This window comes from Bombina bombina, chromosome 5, assembly GCF_027579735.1.
Source record: "Bombina bombina isolate aBomBom1 chromosome 5, aBomBom1.pri, whole genome shotgun sequence".
NCBI lineage: Eukaryota > Metazoa > Chordata > Amphibia > Anura > Bombinatoridae > Bombina > Bombina bombina.
The window spans coordinates 152,181,023-152,196,399 of NC_069503.1; the positions used below are offsets into that span (position 1 = coordinate 152,181,023).

Sequence of the window (15,377 nt, forward strand, 5' to 3'; positions counted from 1 at the left end):
CTATTTCATAGGTTCTCTGTTATCGGTCGTAGAGATTCATCTCTTACCTCCCTTTTCAGATCGACGATATACTCTTATATATACCATTACCTCTGCTGATTTTCGTTTCAGTACTGGTTTGGCTTTCTACAAACATGTAGATGAGTGTCCTGGGGTAAGTAAATCTTATTTTCTGTGACACTCTAAGCTATGGTTGGGCACTTTATTTATAAAGTTCTAAATATATGTATTCAAACATTTATTTGCCTTGACTCAGGATGTTCAACATTCCTTATTTTCAGACAGTCAGTTTCATATTTGGGATAATGCATTTGAATCAATTATTTTTTTCTTACCTTAAAAAATTTGACTTTTTCCCTGTGGGCTGTTAGGCTCGCGGGGGCTGAAAATGCTTCATTTTATTACGTCATTCTGGCGCAGACTTTTTTGGCGCAAAAAAATCTTATCTGTTTCCGGCGTCATACGTGTCACCGGAAGTTGCGTCATTTTTTTGACGTTCTTTTGCGCCAAAAATGTCGGCGTTCCGGATGTGGCGTCATTTTTGGCGCCAAAAGCATTTAGCCGCCAAATAATGTGGGCGTCTTATTTTGGCGCTAAAAAATATGGGCGTCGCTTTTGTCTCCACATTATTTAAGTCTCATTTTTCATTGCTTCTGGTTGCTAGAAGCTTGTTCCTTGGCATTTTTTTCCCATTCCTGAAACTGTCATTTAAGGAATTTGATCAATTTTGCTTTTTATGTTGTTTTTTCTCTTACATATTGCAAGATGTCTCACGTTGCATCTGAGTCAGAAGATACTTCAGGAAAATCGCTGTCTGGTGCTGGAACTACCAAAGCTAAGTGTATCTGCTGTAAACTTTTGGTAGCTGTTCCTCCAGCTGTTGTTTGTACTAATTGTCATGACAAACTCGTTAATGCAGATAATATTTCCTTTAGTAATGTACCATTACCTGTTGCAGTTCCATCAACATCTAATGTTCAGAGTGTTCCTGATAACATAAGAGATTTTGTTTCTGAATCCATCAAGAAGGCTATGTCTGTTATTCCTCCTTCTAGTAAACATAAAAAATCTTTTAAAACTTCTCTTTATACAGATAAATTTTTAAATGAACATCATCATTCTGATTCTAATGACTCTTCTAGTTCAGAGGATTCTGTCTCAGAGGTTGATGCTGATAAATCTTCATATTTATTTAAAATGGAATTTATTTGTTCTTTACTTAAAGAAGTATTAATTGCTTTAGAAATTGAGGATTCTGGTCCTCTTGATACTAAATCTAAACGTTTAGATAAGGTCTTTAAATCTCCTGTGGTTATTCCAGAAGTTTTTCCTGTTCCTGGTGCTATTTCTGAAGTAATTTCCAGAGAATGGAATAATTTGGGTAATTCATTTACTCCTTCTAAACGTTTTAAGCAATTATATCCTGTGCCGTCTGATAGATTAGAATTTTGGGACAAAATCCCTAAAGTTGATGGGGCTATTTCTACCCTTGCTAAACGTACTACTATTCCTACGTCAGATGGTACTTCGTTTAAGGATCCTTTAGATAGGAAAATTGAATCCTTTCTAAGAAAAGCTTATCTGTGTTCAGGTAATCTTAGACCTGCTATATCATTGGCTGATGTTGCTGCAGCTTCAACTTTTTGGTTGGAAACTTTAGCGCAACAAGTAACAGATCATGATTCTCATAATATTATTATTCTTCTGCAACATGCTAATAATTTTATCTGTGATGCCATTTTTGATATTATCAGAGTTGATGTCAGGTTTATGTCTCTAGCTATTTTAGCTAGAAGAGCTTTATGGCTTAAAACTTGGAATGCTGATATGTCTTCTAAATCGACTCTACTTTCCATTTCTTTCCAGGGTAACAAATTATTTGGTTCTCAGTTGGATTCTATTATCTCAACTGTTACTGGTGGGAAAGGAACTTTTTTACCACAGGATAAAAGATCTAAGGGTAAAAACAGGGCTAATAATCGTTTTCGTTCCTTTCGTTTCAACAAAGAACAAAAGCCTGATCCTTCTTCCTCAGGAGCAGTTTCAGTTTGGAAACCATCTCCAGTCTGGAATAAATCCAAGCCTTCTAGAAAAGCAAAGCCAGCTTCTAAGTCCACATGAAGGTGCGGCCCTCATTCCAGCCCAGCTGGTAGGGGGCAGGTTACGTTTTTTCAAAGAAATTTGGATCAATTCTGTTCACAATCTTTGGATTCAGAACATCGTTTCAGAAGGGTACAGAATTGGTTTCAAGATAAGACCTCCTGCAAAGAGATTTTTTCTTTCCCGTGTCCCAGTAAACCCAGCGAAAGCTCAAGCATTTCTGAAATGTGTTTCAGATCTAGAGTTGGCTGGAGTAATTATGCCAGTTCCAGTTCTGGAACAGGGGCTGGGGTTTTATTCGAATCTCTTCATTGTACCAAAGAAGGAGAATTCCTTCAGACCAGTTCTGGATCTAAAAATATTGAATCGTTATGTAAGGATACCAACATTCAAAATGGTAACTGTAAGGACTATCTTGCCTTTTGTTCAGCAAGGGCATTATATGTCCACGATAGATTTACAGGATGCATATCTGCATATTCCGATTCATCCAGATCACTATCAGTTCCTGAGATTCTCTTTCCTGGACAAGCATTACCAGTTTGTGGCTCTGCCGTTTGGCCTAGCTACAGCCCCAATAATTTTTACAAAGGTTCTCGGTGCCCTTCTGTCTGTAATCAGAGAACAGGGTATTGTGGTATTTCCTTATTTGGACGATATCTTGGTACTTGCTCAGTCTTTACATTTTGCAGAATCTCATACGAATCGACTTGTGTTGTTTCTTCAAGATCATGGTTGGAGGATCAATTTACTAAAAAGTTAATTGATTTCTCAGACAAGGGTAACCTTTTTGGGTTTCCAAATAGATTCAGTGTCCATGACTCTGTCTTTGACAGAAAAGAGACGTCTAAAATTGATTTCAGCTTGTCGAAACCTTCAGTCACAATCATTCCCTTCGGTAGCCTTATGCATGGAAATTCTAGGTCTTATGACTGCTGCATTGGACGCGATCCCCTTTGCTCGTTTTCACATGCGGCCTCTTCAGCTCTGTATGCTGAATCAATGGTGCAGGGATTACACAAAGATATCTCAATTAATATCTTTAAAACCGATTGTACGACACTCTCTGACGTGGTGGACAGATCACCATCGTTTAATTCAGGGGGCTTCTTTTGTTCTTCCGACCTGGACTGTAATTTCAACAGATGCAAGTCTTACAGGTTGGGGAGCTGTGTGGGGGTCTCTGACGGCACAAGGAGTTTGGGAATCTCAGGAGGTGAGATTACCGATCAATATTTTGGAACTCCGTGCAATTTTCAGAGCTCTTCAGTCTTGGCCTCTTCTGAAGAGAGAATCGTTCATTTGTTTTCAGACAGACAATGTCACAACTGTGGCATACATCAATCATCAAGGAGGGACTCACAGTCCTCTGGCTATGAAAGAAGTATCTCGAATTCTGGTTTGGGCGGAATCCAGGTCCTGTCTAATCTCTGCGGTTCATATTCCAGGAATAGACAATTGGGAAGCGGATTATCTCAGTCGCCAAACGTTGCATCCGGGCGAATGGTCTCTTCACCCAGAGGTATTTCTTCAGATTGTTCAAATGTGGGAACTTCCAGAAATAGATCTGATGGCTTCTCATCTAAACAAGAAACTTCCCAGGTATCTGTCCAGATCCCGGGATCCTCAGGCGGAGGCGGTGGATGCATTATCACTTCCTTGGAAGTATCATCCTGCCTATATCTTTCCGCCTCTAGTTCTTCTTCCAAGAGTAATCTCCAAGATTCTGAAGGAATGCTCGTTTGTTCTGCTGGTAGCTCCGGCATGGCCTCACAGGTTTTGGTATGCGGATCTTGTCCGGATGGCCTCTTGTCAACCGTGGACTCTTCCGTTAAGACCAGACCTTCTGTCGCAAGGTCCTTTTTTCCATCAGGATCTCAAATCCTTAAATTTAAAGGTATGGAGATTGAACGCTTGATTCTTGATCAAAGAGGTTTCTCTGACTCTGTGATTAATACTATGTTACAGGCTCGTAAATCTGTATCTAGAGAGATATATTATAGAGTCTGGAAGACTTATATTTCTTGGTGTCTTTCTCATCATTTTTCCTGGCATTCTTTTAGAATTCCGAGAATTTTACAGTTTCTTCAGGATGGTTTAGATAAAGGTTTGTCCGCAAGTTCCTTGAAAGGTCAAATCTCTGCTCTTTCTTTTCTTTTTCACAGAAAGATTGCTAATCTTCCTGATATTCATTGTTTTGTACAAGCCTTGGTTCGTATAAAACCTGTCATTAAGTCAATTTCTCCTCCTTGGAGTTTGAATTTGGTTCTGGGGGCTCTTCAAGCTCCTCCGTTTGAACCTATGCATTCTTTGGACATTAAATTACTTTCTTGGAAAGTTTTGTTCCTTTTGGCCATCTCTTCTGCCAGAAGAGTCTCTGAATTATCTGCTCTTTCTTGTGAGTCTCCTTTTCTGATTTTTCATCAGGATAAGGCGGTGTTGCGAACTTCTTTTGAATTTTTGCCTAAGGTTGTGAATTCCAACAACATTAGTAGAGAAATTGTGGTTCCTTCATTATGTCCTAATCCTAAGAATTCTAAGGAGAAATCGTTGCATTCTTTGGATGTTGTTAGAGCTTTGAAATATTATGTTGAAGCTACTAAGTCTTTCCGAAAGACTTCTAGTCTATTTGTTATCTTTTCCGGTTCTAGAAAAGGCCAGAAAGCTTCTGCCATTTCTTTGGCATCTTGGTTGAAATCTTTAATTCATCATGCTTATGTCGAGTCGGGTAAAACTCCGCCTCAAAGGATTACAGCTCATTCTACTAGGTCAGTTTCTACTTCCTGGGCGTTTAGGAATGAAGCTTCGGTTGATCAGATTTGCAAAGCAGCAACTTGGTCTTCTTACTTTTACTAAATTCTACCATTTTGATGTGTTTTCTTCTTCTGAAGCAGTTTTTGGTAGAAAAGTACTTCAGGCAGCGGTTTCAGTTTGAATCTTCTGCTCTTTTTTTCAATAAACTTTATTTTGGGTGTGGATTATTTTCAGCAGGAATTGGCTGTCTTTATTTTATCCCTCCCTCTCTAGTGACTCTTGCGTGGAAAGATCCACATCTTGGGTAGTCATTATCCCATACGTCACTAGCTCATGGACTCTTGCTAATTACATGAAAGAAAACATAATTTATGTAAGAACTTACCTGATAAATTCATTTCTTTCATATTAGCAAGAGTCCATGAGGCCCGCCCTTTTTTGTTGTGGTTATGATTTTTTGTATAAAGCACAATTATTCCAATTCCTTATTTTTTTTATGCTTTCGCACTTTTTTCTTATCACCCCATTTCTTGGCTATTCGTTAAACTGATTTGTGGGTGTGGTGAGGGGTGTATTTATAGGCATTTTAAGGTTTGGGAAACTTTGCCCCTCCTGGTAGGAATGTATATCCCATACGTCACTAGCTCATGGACTCTTGCTAATATGAAAGAAATGAATTTATCAGGTAAGATCTTACATAAATTATGTTTTCTGTATAACATTTTAGAAATGTTTTATATTTGTCTTATTTATTTCTTTTAGAAATTAAGACTCAGTTATAGATGACATAGTCCGCCAGTCCTTGTCTGTTCCTCATGTGTTTGAGGTACACAAAATTTAAATTTAAATTTTTTTGAGCCAATATTGTCTATGAGTTTATTTTTGACAATGTTCAAAATATACCGCAATTTCTCCTCAGGTGTCCCAAAATTGTTTTTTATAGTTGTACAGTGTCATGCTTTTCCTCCCAATTCCCTTGCTAGAGGGAGAGCGCACGAGGAAATATTAAAAGATCAGTGTGTAGGTTTCTGTCTCGACTGTATCTCTTCAGAGCTTTCTTTTTTATTATAGTATTGAAAAAGGAGGATATTTTGATATATCCTGAGAGTAAGACCTCAGAATCAGACAGTGTAATTCCTTCTTCTGATGCTGGAGGGTTATCCTTCAGATTTAGGCTAGAGCACCTCCACGTACTGCTTAAGGAGGTTATAGCTACTTTGGACGTCTCTTATACTTCGCTCATATTCAATCCTAAACAGGTTTTTATCGGCGTGCCCTCCTTGGCGGAAGTATTAAAAACAAATTCTGCCAGATAGGGCTACAAAGATTATGTCTAGGGAATGGGAGAGACTGGGTATTCCTTTTTTCTCCACTCTCTATAATTTTTAAGATGTTTTCTTTCAGTGAAGAGAAAACTGGACTCTGAACCTGGTGTCCCTGGTTCAACCCCAGGCTAGGCCCAGGAAGGGAGTAACCAGTGGCATACCTGTCATGCAATTTGCCTTTTAAGACAAGAAAGCTACTATTCCATTGAGGATAGTTGTTTCTTCAAGGATCCTGTGGATAAGAGAGATTGTTCAGGGGTTATAATGACCTTCTGCGGTTTGCATTGCTACTATCATTAGTGCTGCTACATAATGGTTTGATGCGTTGTCTGATTCTATTTGGACAGAAACTCCTCTCGAAAATATCCAGGATAGGATACAGGCTATTAAGTTGGCCATCTCTTTTGTTACAAATGCTTCCCTTCAGGTTATTAAGCTGGGAGCTAATAAGCTAACATTTCAGGCTTTGCCATATTGGCTCGCCAAGCTTTATGGTTAAAATCTTGGCCTGCAAATGTGTCATTTAGATCTAAACTTTGGTGATTCCTTATAAGGGAAAGACCTTGTTTGGACATGGTTTGACAGAGGACATTTCCTCCCTCAGGATAGAGATATTAACAAGAAGGACTTCAGAGTAAGTTTGTTGCTTCAAGTTTTCTTTGGAAATCTTTCCTCTCCTTCATCCAAGCAGAGCAGTCCAAGTCAAAGGACAGCATGAAAGGACTGTCCCCAATCCGGGACTGGATCTTGGGGGGGCAGGCTTTCCTTCTTCTCTCAGGATTGGATTTGAGATCCATGGGCATTGTGCCCGTGGGATACAAACTAGAGTTCAAAACCTTTTCTTCCAGGAGCATGTTTCTGCTTTCAAGATTATCTGTAGACCAGACAAAGAGAGAGGCAGTTTACACCTGTACATACCTCTCCGGCCTGGGAGTGATAGTTCCTGTCTCATTGCAGGAGCAGTGTCTATGGTTTATTCCAATGGTTTGTAGTTCCCAAAAAGGGAACCTTTAGACCAGTTTTAGTTCTCAAGAGTCTAAACAAATTTTCTCAAATGGAGTACCGTCCTTCAAGATGGAAATTATTCGTTCCATCTTCTTTTGGTCCAAGAGGGTCAATTGAAAAATGACCTTGGTGGATTTGAAGGATGCTTACCTGCATGTTCCCTTCCTCATCACAAGTTTCTATGGTTTGCATTTCTATACAAACACGTACAGTTTGTGACTCTTCCATTCGGTCTAGCCACAGTCCCCAGAATTTTCTCAAAGGTTCTGGGATTTCTACTTGTGGTGCTCCGATTGCGGGGCTTTGCAGTGGCACCTTATCTGGACTACAGTCTGGTTCAGGCTCCTTCCTTTCAACAAGCAGTATCTCACACGGAAATGTAGTTATTTTTCCGCGGGTTCTCGGATGGAAGGTGAGGTTGGAATAGAGTTCCTTAGTTCCAACTGCAAGGGTAGTTTTCTTGGGAACCATTATAGATTCATTTTCTATCAGCTATTTTCTGACAAGAGTCAGTTAATCAAGGATTTTGAGTCTTGTCTAGCTCTGCAGTCCTCTTCTCGGCCTTCAGTGGTTCAGTGTATGGTGGTAATCGGGCTGATGGTAGGGGCAGTGGACATCATCCCGTTCGCCCGTTCACACCTCAGACTTCTGCAGTTAAACATGCTGTGGCAGTGGAATGGGGTTACAGTTGGAGCAGTAGACAAGGATTTCTCTACTTGGGTGGTGGTCTTAGGATCATCTCTCCCAGGGAACCTGCTTTCACAGACCTTCCTGGGTGATTGGGACAACAGATACCAGCCTTCCAGGAATCTGGGGCTCCCTAAGGGCTCAGGGAACATAGACTCGGTGGGAGTCTGTCCTACCCATAATCGTTCTAGAATTGGGAGTAATCTTCAATGCTCTCCGGGTCTGGTTTCAGTTAGCTTAGGCCTGGTTCATCAGGTTCCAGTCGGACTATATATCATCATGGCATTTTGGCAGAATGCCAAGCTTCCAAGGTATGGGTCGAGCTTAGGGGACCCTCAGGCTGTACTAAGGGACGTTCGGGCGGAACCCTGAATATTCAGGTTTGCACTTCTTCTTCGAGTCATGCTCGAATCAAGCAGGAGAGGACGTCAGCAATCTTAACTGCATCAGCGTGGCCTCGCAGGTTTTGTATGCAGACCTGGTAGTCATGTCATTCTTCCACCTGGAAGATTTCCGGTGAGGATGGTCCTTCTATTTTAAGGGCTTTTCTTTCATCCAAGTCTAGTTTCTCTGAAGTTGACTGTTTGGAGATTGAACGCTTATTGTTATTCAAGCGTGGATTTTTGGAAGAACATGATTCAGGCTTGTAAGCCTGTGCCTAGAAAGATTTCCATAAGATATGGTGTAAATATCTATATTAGTGTGAATCCGGGGGCTACTCTTGAAGCAGAGTTCGGAACCCTATAATTCTATCTTTTCTCCAAGTAGGATTGGAGAAGGGTTTACCGGCAAATTCCCTATAGGGCAAATTTCTGCCTTGTCTTTTTTGTTATAAAGCGTCCGGCGGACATCCCAGACGTACAATCGTTTTGTCAGGCTTGGTCAGGATCAGGTCTGTAATCAAGACAGCTACTCCTCCATGGAGTCTTTATTTCGTTTTAAAGTTCTTCAAGGGGCTCTGTTTGAGCCAATGTTTTCCTTAGATATTTTTATCTGTGAAAGTTTGTTCCTTGTTGCTACTTCATCTGCTCGTAGATCAGAGCTCTCTGCATTACAGTAAAAATGAGTCTCATTGCCTTATTTTTCATCGGATAAGGTGGGTTTTCATACTTATTTAGGGTATTTCCCTAAAATAGTTTCAGACCGGAACACTAATCAGGAGATTGTTGTTCCTTCTTTGTGTCCTGATCCTTCCTGTCAAAGGGAACGTATTCTGCGCAGTTTGGCTAAAGTTCTTTTTTTCAGGCAAAAGTTTTTTGTCAGTCTTCTGCCTTATTTGTCGTTTTCTAGGGAAAACATAAGGGACAGAAAGCTACGGCTACTTCTCTTTCTTTGTGACTGCAGAGTATCATACGTTTTTGCATATGAAGCTGCTGGACGGCGTCCTCCAGAGAGGGTTGCTGTCTTTCCTCGAGGGCTATTTTCTTCCTCATGGTTTTTAAAAGTGAATCTTAGGTAGAGCAGATCTCCAAGACTATATCTTGGTTCTCTCTTCATTCCTTTTCAGGAGTCTATATATTTGATCTTTTGCCTCTGCTGAGGCTACTTGGGAGAAAGGTTATTCAAGCAGAGGTGCCTTCCGTTTAGGTTCCCTGTCTTGTCCCTCCCGTATCATTTGTGTACTCTAGCTTGGGTATTGATTCCCAGTAGAAATTAAGATGATCCGTGGACTCATCGTGTCATTTAAAAGAAAAGAAAATTTATGCTTACCTGATAAATTTATTTCTTTTTTGACACTGAGTCCACGGCCCACCCTGTGTTTATTGACAGGCTTTTTTTATAAACTTCAGACACCTCTGCACCTTGTTACTTCCTTTCTCTCCTTACTTCGGTCGAATGACTGGGTTGGGAGGGAAGGGAGGTGATATTTATCTGCTTTGCTGTGGTGCTATTTGCCGCCTCCTGCTGGGCAGGAGTGATATTCCCAATAGTGATCTGTGGACTCATCGTGTCAAAAAAGAAATACATTTATCAGGTAAGCATAAATTTTCTTTTTTCTGCTATTTTTTTATAGGGAACATCTTTAGGGCTGCAGAGAAACTGGACAGCAGGGTACACTTAAAATAGTAGGTAGTACTAATGCTACAAGCCAGCAACAGCATAAAAGAAAATATTTTTTTACAATTTGGTCAGGTACATAAATCAAACAACTGACAAAGACATTGCTAACTTGTTATTAAATTTAAACCTTTGAACCATATCCTGCCTTTAAAGTAATGGTTTTAACCAAACAAACGGATTAGCTTAATTTTTCTTAAAAAAAGCCAAACAACTTGGTGAAACGTACGTTGGATGTTCGTATCAAAAGTGCTGTCACTAGGAGGGCGGAGCTTAACACAAACTGAACTGGTTCTTCAGCATCTTTTATTGTTACATTGTGTGCAGTGTTCTTTGTCCCTTAATATCTGAGTGAATTAGTCCCTTGAACTAATAAATATGTTTTAACTGAGCTCCGGTTCCGGATCAATGGACAATTGGAAAGAGTCTCAATAAGCTTGTATACTTTATGCTGAGTTAAAGCTCAAAGCTATGTGAATATATTTCTCTGGTCTCTTCTTTACTCCAATCAATTAACAGGATATCACAATTGTCTTTCTTTCCCCCTTTTTTTTTTTGAGGATTATTAGCTTTATTACCTGAAGGACACTTTATCACACTTTAGTTTCTTAGCTACATTTTTGTTGTTGCATCTAATAGTTTGTTTATTTCATTGAAGGGGCTGTTTGTTTATCATTTTCAGATAATTGCAATGAATATGGATTTTTTTTTACATTAGTCTACAGTTGTCTATTATTTATTACTGATCTGTGCTTGGATTTATGAACCTAGCTATGTCTAATTAGTGGCATAAAATATGTTTTACTTAAAATAAATGTCTTATAGACTGATTGTTTGATTCACAGATTATTTTGAAACTGGGAATTTGTTTTTTGCAATGAATATTAATTTATTTTACACATTATCTTACAGGAGGGAAAATGCTCCATCAATGCAAAAAAATATCTCTGTAAGGCATAAAGGTAAACAACCTGAATCTAACCATAAAATCAGTAAATTACTGCCTAAAGACAATATACAAAATGTAAAGGAAAGCAGCAGGGATTTGTCTAAATTACTAGAGACCTCATTAGAGGTGAAAAGCTCTATGCCAGAAACTCAAAGGCCAAAATCAAGTCGGTTTGTTCGAGGGATGTCGTCTGGACCAATTACTAGCTCCCAAGAGGTGTGTATTGTTCTATTTGATTCTTTCAATTCAAGATACATTAATGCATTAATTTAATTTTGATATATACATAGTGCATATACCAGAAATTAACAAGCGTTGCATCTGCTTACAAAGGGCCAGATTACAAGTGGTGTGCATTAACTGCGCTAGAAGTAAGCTTTTTGCGCGCATCGGGTTGTGCTCATATTACAAGTTGTAATAAAAAGCCCATTTGAAGAGGTACAAAATTAGCTATGTGTCTACTTTTAAGCAAAATATATAAAACATACACACTCACTTGTATTGCTAAAACATACATTCATTCATTCATACATACATACAGTACATACATACATATTCACTCACTTATACATACACACACTAATTCATACACATGCATACTCACACTCAAAAATGCGCACGCGCACACACATATATACATACACACAGCACAGCCAGGGTGTCCCATACATTAAAGGGATAGGGAAGTCAAAATTAAACTTGAATGATTCAGATATTGCATGTAATTTTAAGACACTTTTAAATTCACTTCTATTTTCAAAAATGCTTTTGTTTTCTTAGTATCCCTTGTTGAAAAATAATTTGCACATATCCTACACTAGTGGGAGCTAGCTGCTGTTTGGTGCCTGCACACATTTATCTCTTGTGATTGGCTAACTAGCTGCCAGTGTTCCTTCAGCAAAGGATAACTAGAGAATGAAGCACATTTGATAATAGAAGCAAGTTGGAAAGTCGATTATAATTGTATGTTCTATCTGAATCATGAAAGAAAATTTGGGGGTTTCCGGTACAAAGAATTTTAGCTGCATTAATTTTTCTTTATGAACAAGGTTGTGAGTTTGGTTAGTAATTGTAACTTAGCCTGTTGTTGTACCAGGGACCCTCTTGCTCTTCTGTTTCCCTGTGCACAGTAAATCATGAAATCTTGTGGGACCCCCAGAAATAATTAAGTGACTCCCCCCCGGATTAAGACGCACAGCTCTAGGAAATTTGATCATGTAATTTACAAAAAAAAAATATGGTGCTTTAAAGTAATATAGAAGTAACTAAAGTTCATAATGTAAGTAGAGCATACAATAAAAAAATATTTTTAATTTACTTCTATTATAAAATTGTCTTCTCTTCTATACTTTTGCTGAAGGGCATATCTAAATAGGCCGAGGAGCATGCACGTGTAAACAGTTGCCTATAGTACTTAAGATGTGCATGCTCCTCAGCCTATTTAGATAGAACAAAGGATACCTAGAAAAAAATAAATAGAAATAAATATATATATATTTGAATAGCACAATCTTGATTAATCATGAAAGTTTAATTTTGACTGTCCCATCCCTTTAACAGAAGAACCTATAAACCAATGAGCTTCAGCAGCTTTCTATTTAAAGGGACAGTCTACAACAGAATATTTATTGTTTTAAAAGATAGATAACCCCTTTATTACCCATTCCCCAGTTTTGCATAACCAACACAGTTTTATTATTATACTTTTTACCTCTGTGATTACATTGTATTTAAGCCTCTGCAGACTGCCCCTTATTTCAGTTCTTTTGACAGACTTGCATTTTAACCAATCAGTGCAGGCTCCTAGGAACTCCACGTGCGTGAGCACAGTATTATCAATATGATACACATGAACTAACACCCTCTAGTGGTGAAAAACTGTCAAAAAGCCCTGAGATGAGAGGTGGCCTTCAAGGACTTATAGATTAGCATATGAACCTCCTATGTTTTGCTTTGTTTTCTTGAAATTCTTAGTTGAAAGCTAAATTGGTGATAGATGCAAATTTGAAATTTGTTTAAAATTACATGCCCTATCTGAATAATAAACATTTGTTTTGGACTAGACTGTCCCTTTAAATTGAACAAGTTTCACTTCACATTTTTTTTTTTTCAGACCAAAAAAATTCAACATGTTTTTTAATGTTTCTCTTGGATGACTGAGTGTTCCTTTAAAGGACCAGTAAACACAGTAGATTTGCATAATCAACAAATGCAAGATAACAAGACAATACAATAGCACTTACTCAAATGAGTAGTAGATTTTTTTTCTAACAAATTTCAAAGTTATGTCTATTTCCACTCCCCCTGTACCATGTGATAGCAATCAGCAAATCACAAATGCATATACGTATAGTCTGTGAATTCTTGCACATGCTCAGTAGTAGCTGGTGACACAAAAAGTGTAAATATAAAAAGACTGTGCACATTTTTTTTATTGAAAGTAAATTGGAAAGTTCTTTAAAATTACATGCTGTATCTAAATCATGACAATTTAATTTGACCTGAGTGTCCCTTTAAGTGTCTTGATTTTCTTTTACGTACATTATTTTTAACTAACTGGGTGTGGGTAGACTGGGTTCTTAATTGCTGTAAAAAAGCAAACCTCTATCTTTTTATGTTATATATGCTGCATTTTTCCTGCACAATTGGCCTAAACTTACAGCAATTCAGTTTGAATTTAGACTTTTGTAAATCTTAGGTGTTAGTCATTTTATGTTATTTATGCCATCCTTGCAAATATAAGATCTATAGCTTGCTTATTGTCTTCTGCTTGTAGGATTCATTAAAAAAACGCCCATCAAGGCGATCTTCAGCAGCCAATATTTCAATTCAGTCCAAGGAAGATACCCAACGCAATGATACTCTTGAAATAGGCGGAATCCCTAGTAATTCTGCTAGCACTGCCCTTAGGATAGGCAAAGAATTTTCTGCTAAAGTTTTGGCATCTGCAAGCTTTGAAGACTTCCGAAACACGTCTCCTGGTTCTACAAATACATTTCTAAAGCAGAATACACAAATCTCAGGGAACATATCAAGAAATACAGAAAATGGTACAAACAAAAAAGGAAGACAATCTCGGACATCAAAATACACAGAAGGTTATTCATCATTAAACAGGTTAGTATCTGAGCTTGTTATGGAAATTAGTCTAGTAATGGAGAATGTTCTGCACCTTTTAAATAAAAAAATATTAAATACAGGGAGTGCAGAATTATTAGGCAAGTTGTATTTTTGAGGATTAATTTTATTATTGAACAACACCCATGTTCTCAATGAACCCAAAAAACTCATTAATATCAAAGCTGAATAGTTTTGGAAGTAGTTTTTAGTTTGTTTTTAGTTATAGCTATTTTAGGGGGATATCTGTGTGTGCAGGTGACTATTACTGTGCATAATTATTAGGCAACTTAACAAAAAACAAATATATACCCATTTCAATTATTTATTTTTACCAGTGAAACCAATATAACATCTCAACATTCACAAATATACATTTCTGACATTCAAAAACAAAACAAAAACAAATCAGTGACAAATATAGCCACCTTTCTTTGCAAGGACACTCAAAAGCCTGCCATCCATGGATTCTGTCAGTGTTTTGATCTGTTCACCATCAACATTGCGTGCAGCAGCAACCACAGCCTCCCAGACACTGTTCAGAGAGGTGTACTGTTTTCCCTCCTTGTAAATCTCACATTTGATGATGGACCACAGGTTCTCAATGGGGTTCAGATCAGGTGAACAAGGAGGCCATGTCATTAGATTTTCTTCTTTTATACCCTTTCTTGCCAGCCACGCTGTGGAGTACTTGGACGCGTGTGATGGAGCATTGTCCTGCATGAAAATCATGTTTTTATTGAAGGATGCAGACTTCTTCCTGTACCACTGCTTGAAGAAGGTGTCTTCCAGTAACTGGCAGTAGGACTGGGAGTTGAGCTTGACTCCATCCTCAACCCGAAAAGGCCCCACAAGCTCATCTTTGATGATACCAGCCTAAACCAGTACTCCACCTCCACCTTGCTGGCGTCTGAGTCGGACTGGAGCTCTCTGCCCTTTACCAATCCAGCCACGGGCCCATCCATCTGGCCCATCAAGACTCACTCTCATTTCATCAGTCCATAAAACCTTAGAAAAATCAGTCTTGAGATATTTCTTGGCCCAGTTTTGACGTTTCAGCTTGTGTGTCTTGTTCAGTGGTGGTCGTCTTTCAGCCTTTCTTACCTTGGCCATGTCTCTGAGTATTGCACACCTTGTGCTTTTGGGCACTCCAGTGATGTTGCAGCTCTGAAATATGGCCAAACTGGTGGCAAGTGGCATCTTGGCAGCTGCACGCTTGACTTTTCTCAGTTCATGGGCAGTTATTTTGCGCCTTGGTTTTTCCACACGCTTCTTGCGACCCTGTTGACTATTTTGAATGAAACTCTTGATTGTTCGATGATCACGCTTCAGAAGCTTTGCAATTTTAAGAGTGCTGCATCCCTCTGCAAGATATCTCACTA

The 15,377-nt window shown here is 38.6% G+C and overlaps 1 protein-coding gene across 1 annotated transcript in view; it reads left to right on the top strand.

Annotated features, from left to right (window-relative positions):
* MINDY4 (MINDY lysine 48 deubiquitinase 4) overlaps positions 1 to 15,377 on the top strand; it is a 400,337-nt gene that overhangs the window by 26,689 nt on the left and 358,271 nt on the right. Inside the window, exons 4-5 of the mRNA XM_053713744.1 lie at positions 10,842 to 11,094; positions 13,655 to 13,995. Of these exons, the coding sequence (XP_053569719.1) occupies positions 10,842 to 11,094; positions 13,655 to 13,995 (594 nt within the window). The remainder of the gene's footprint in view (positions 1 to 10,841; positions 11,095 to 13,654; positions 13,996 to 15,377) is intronic.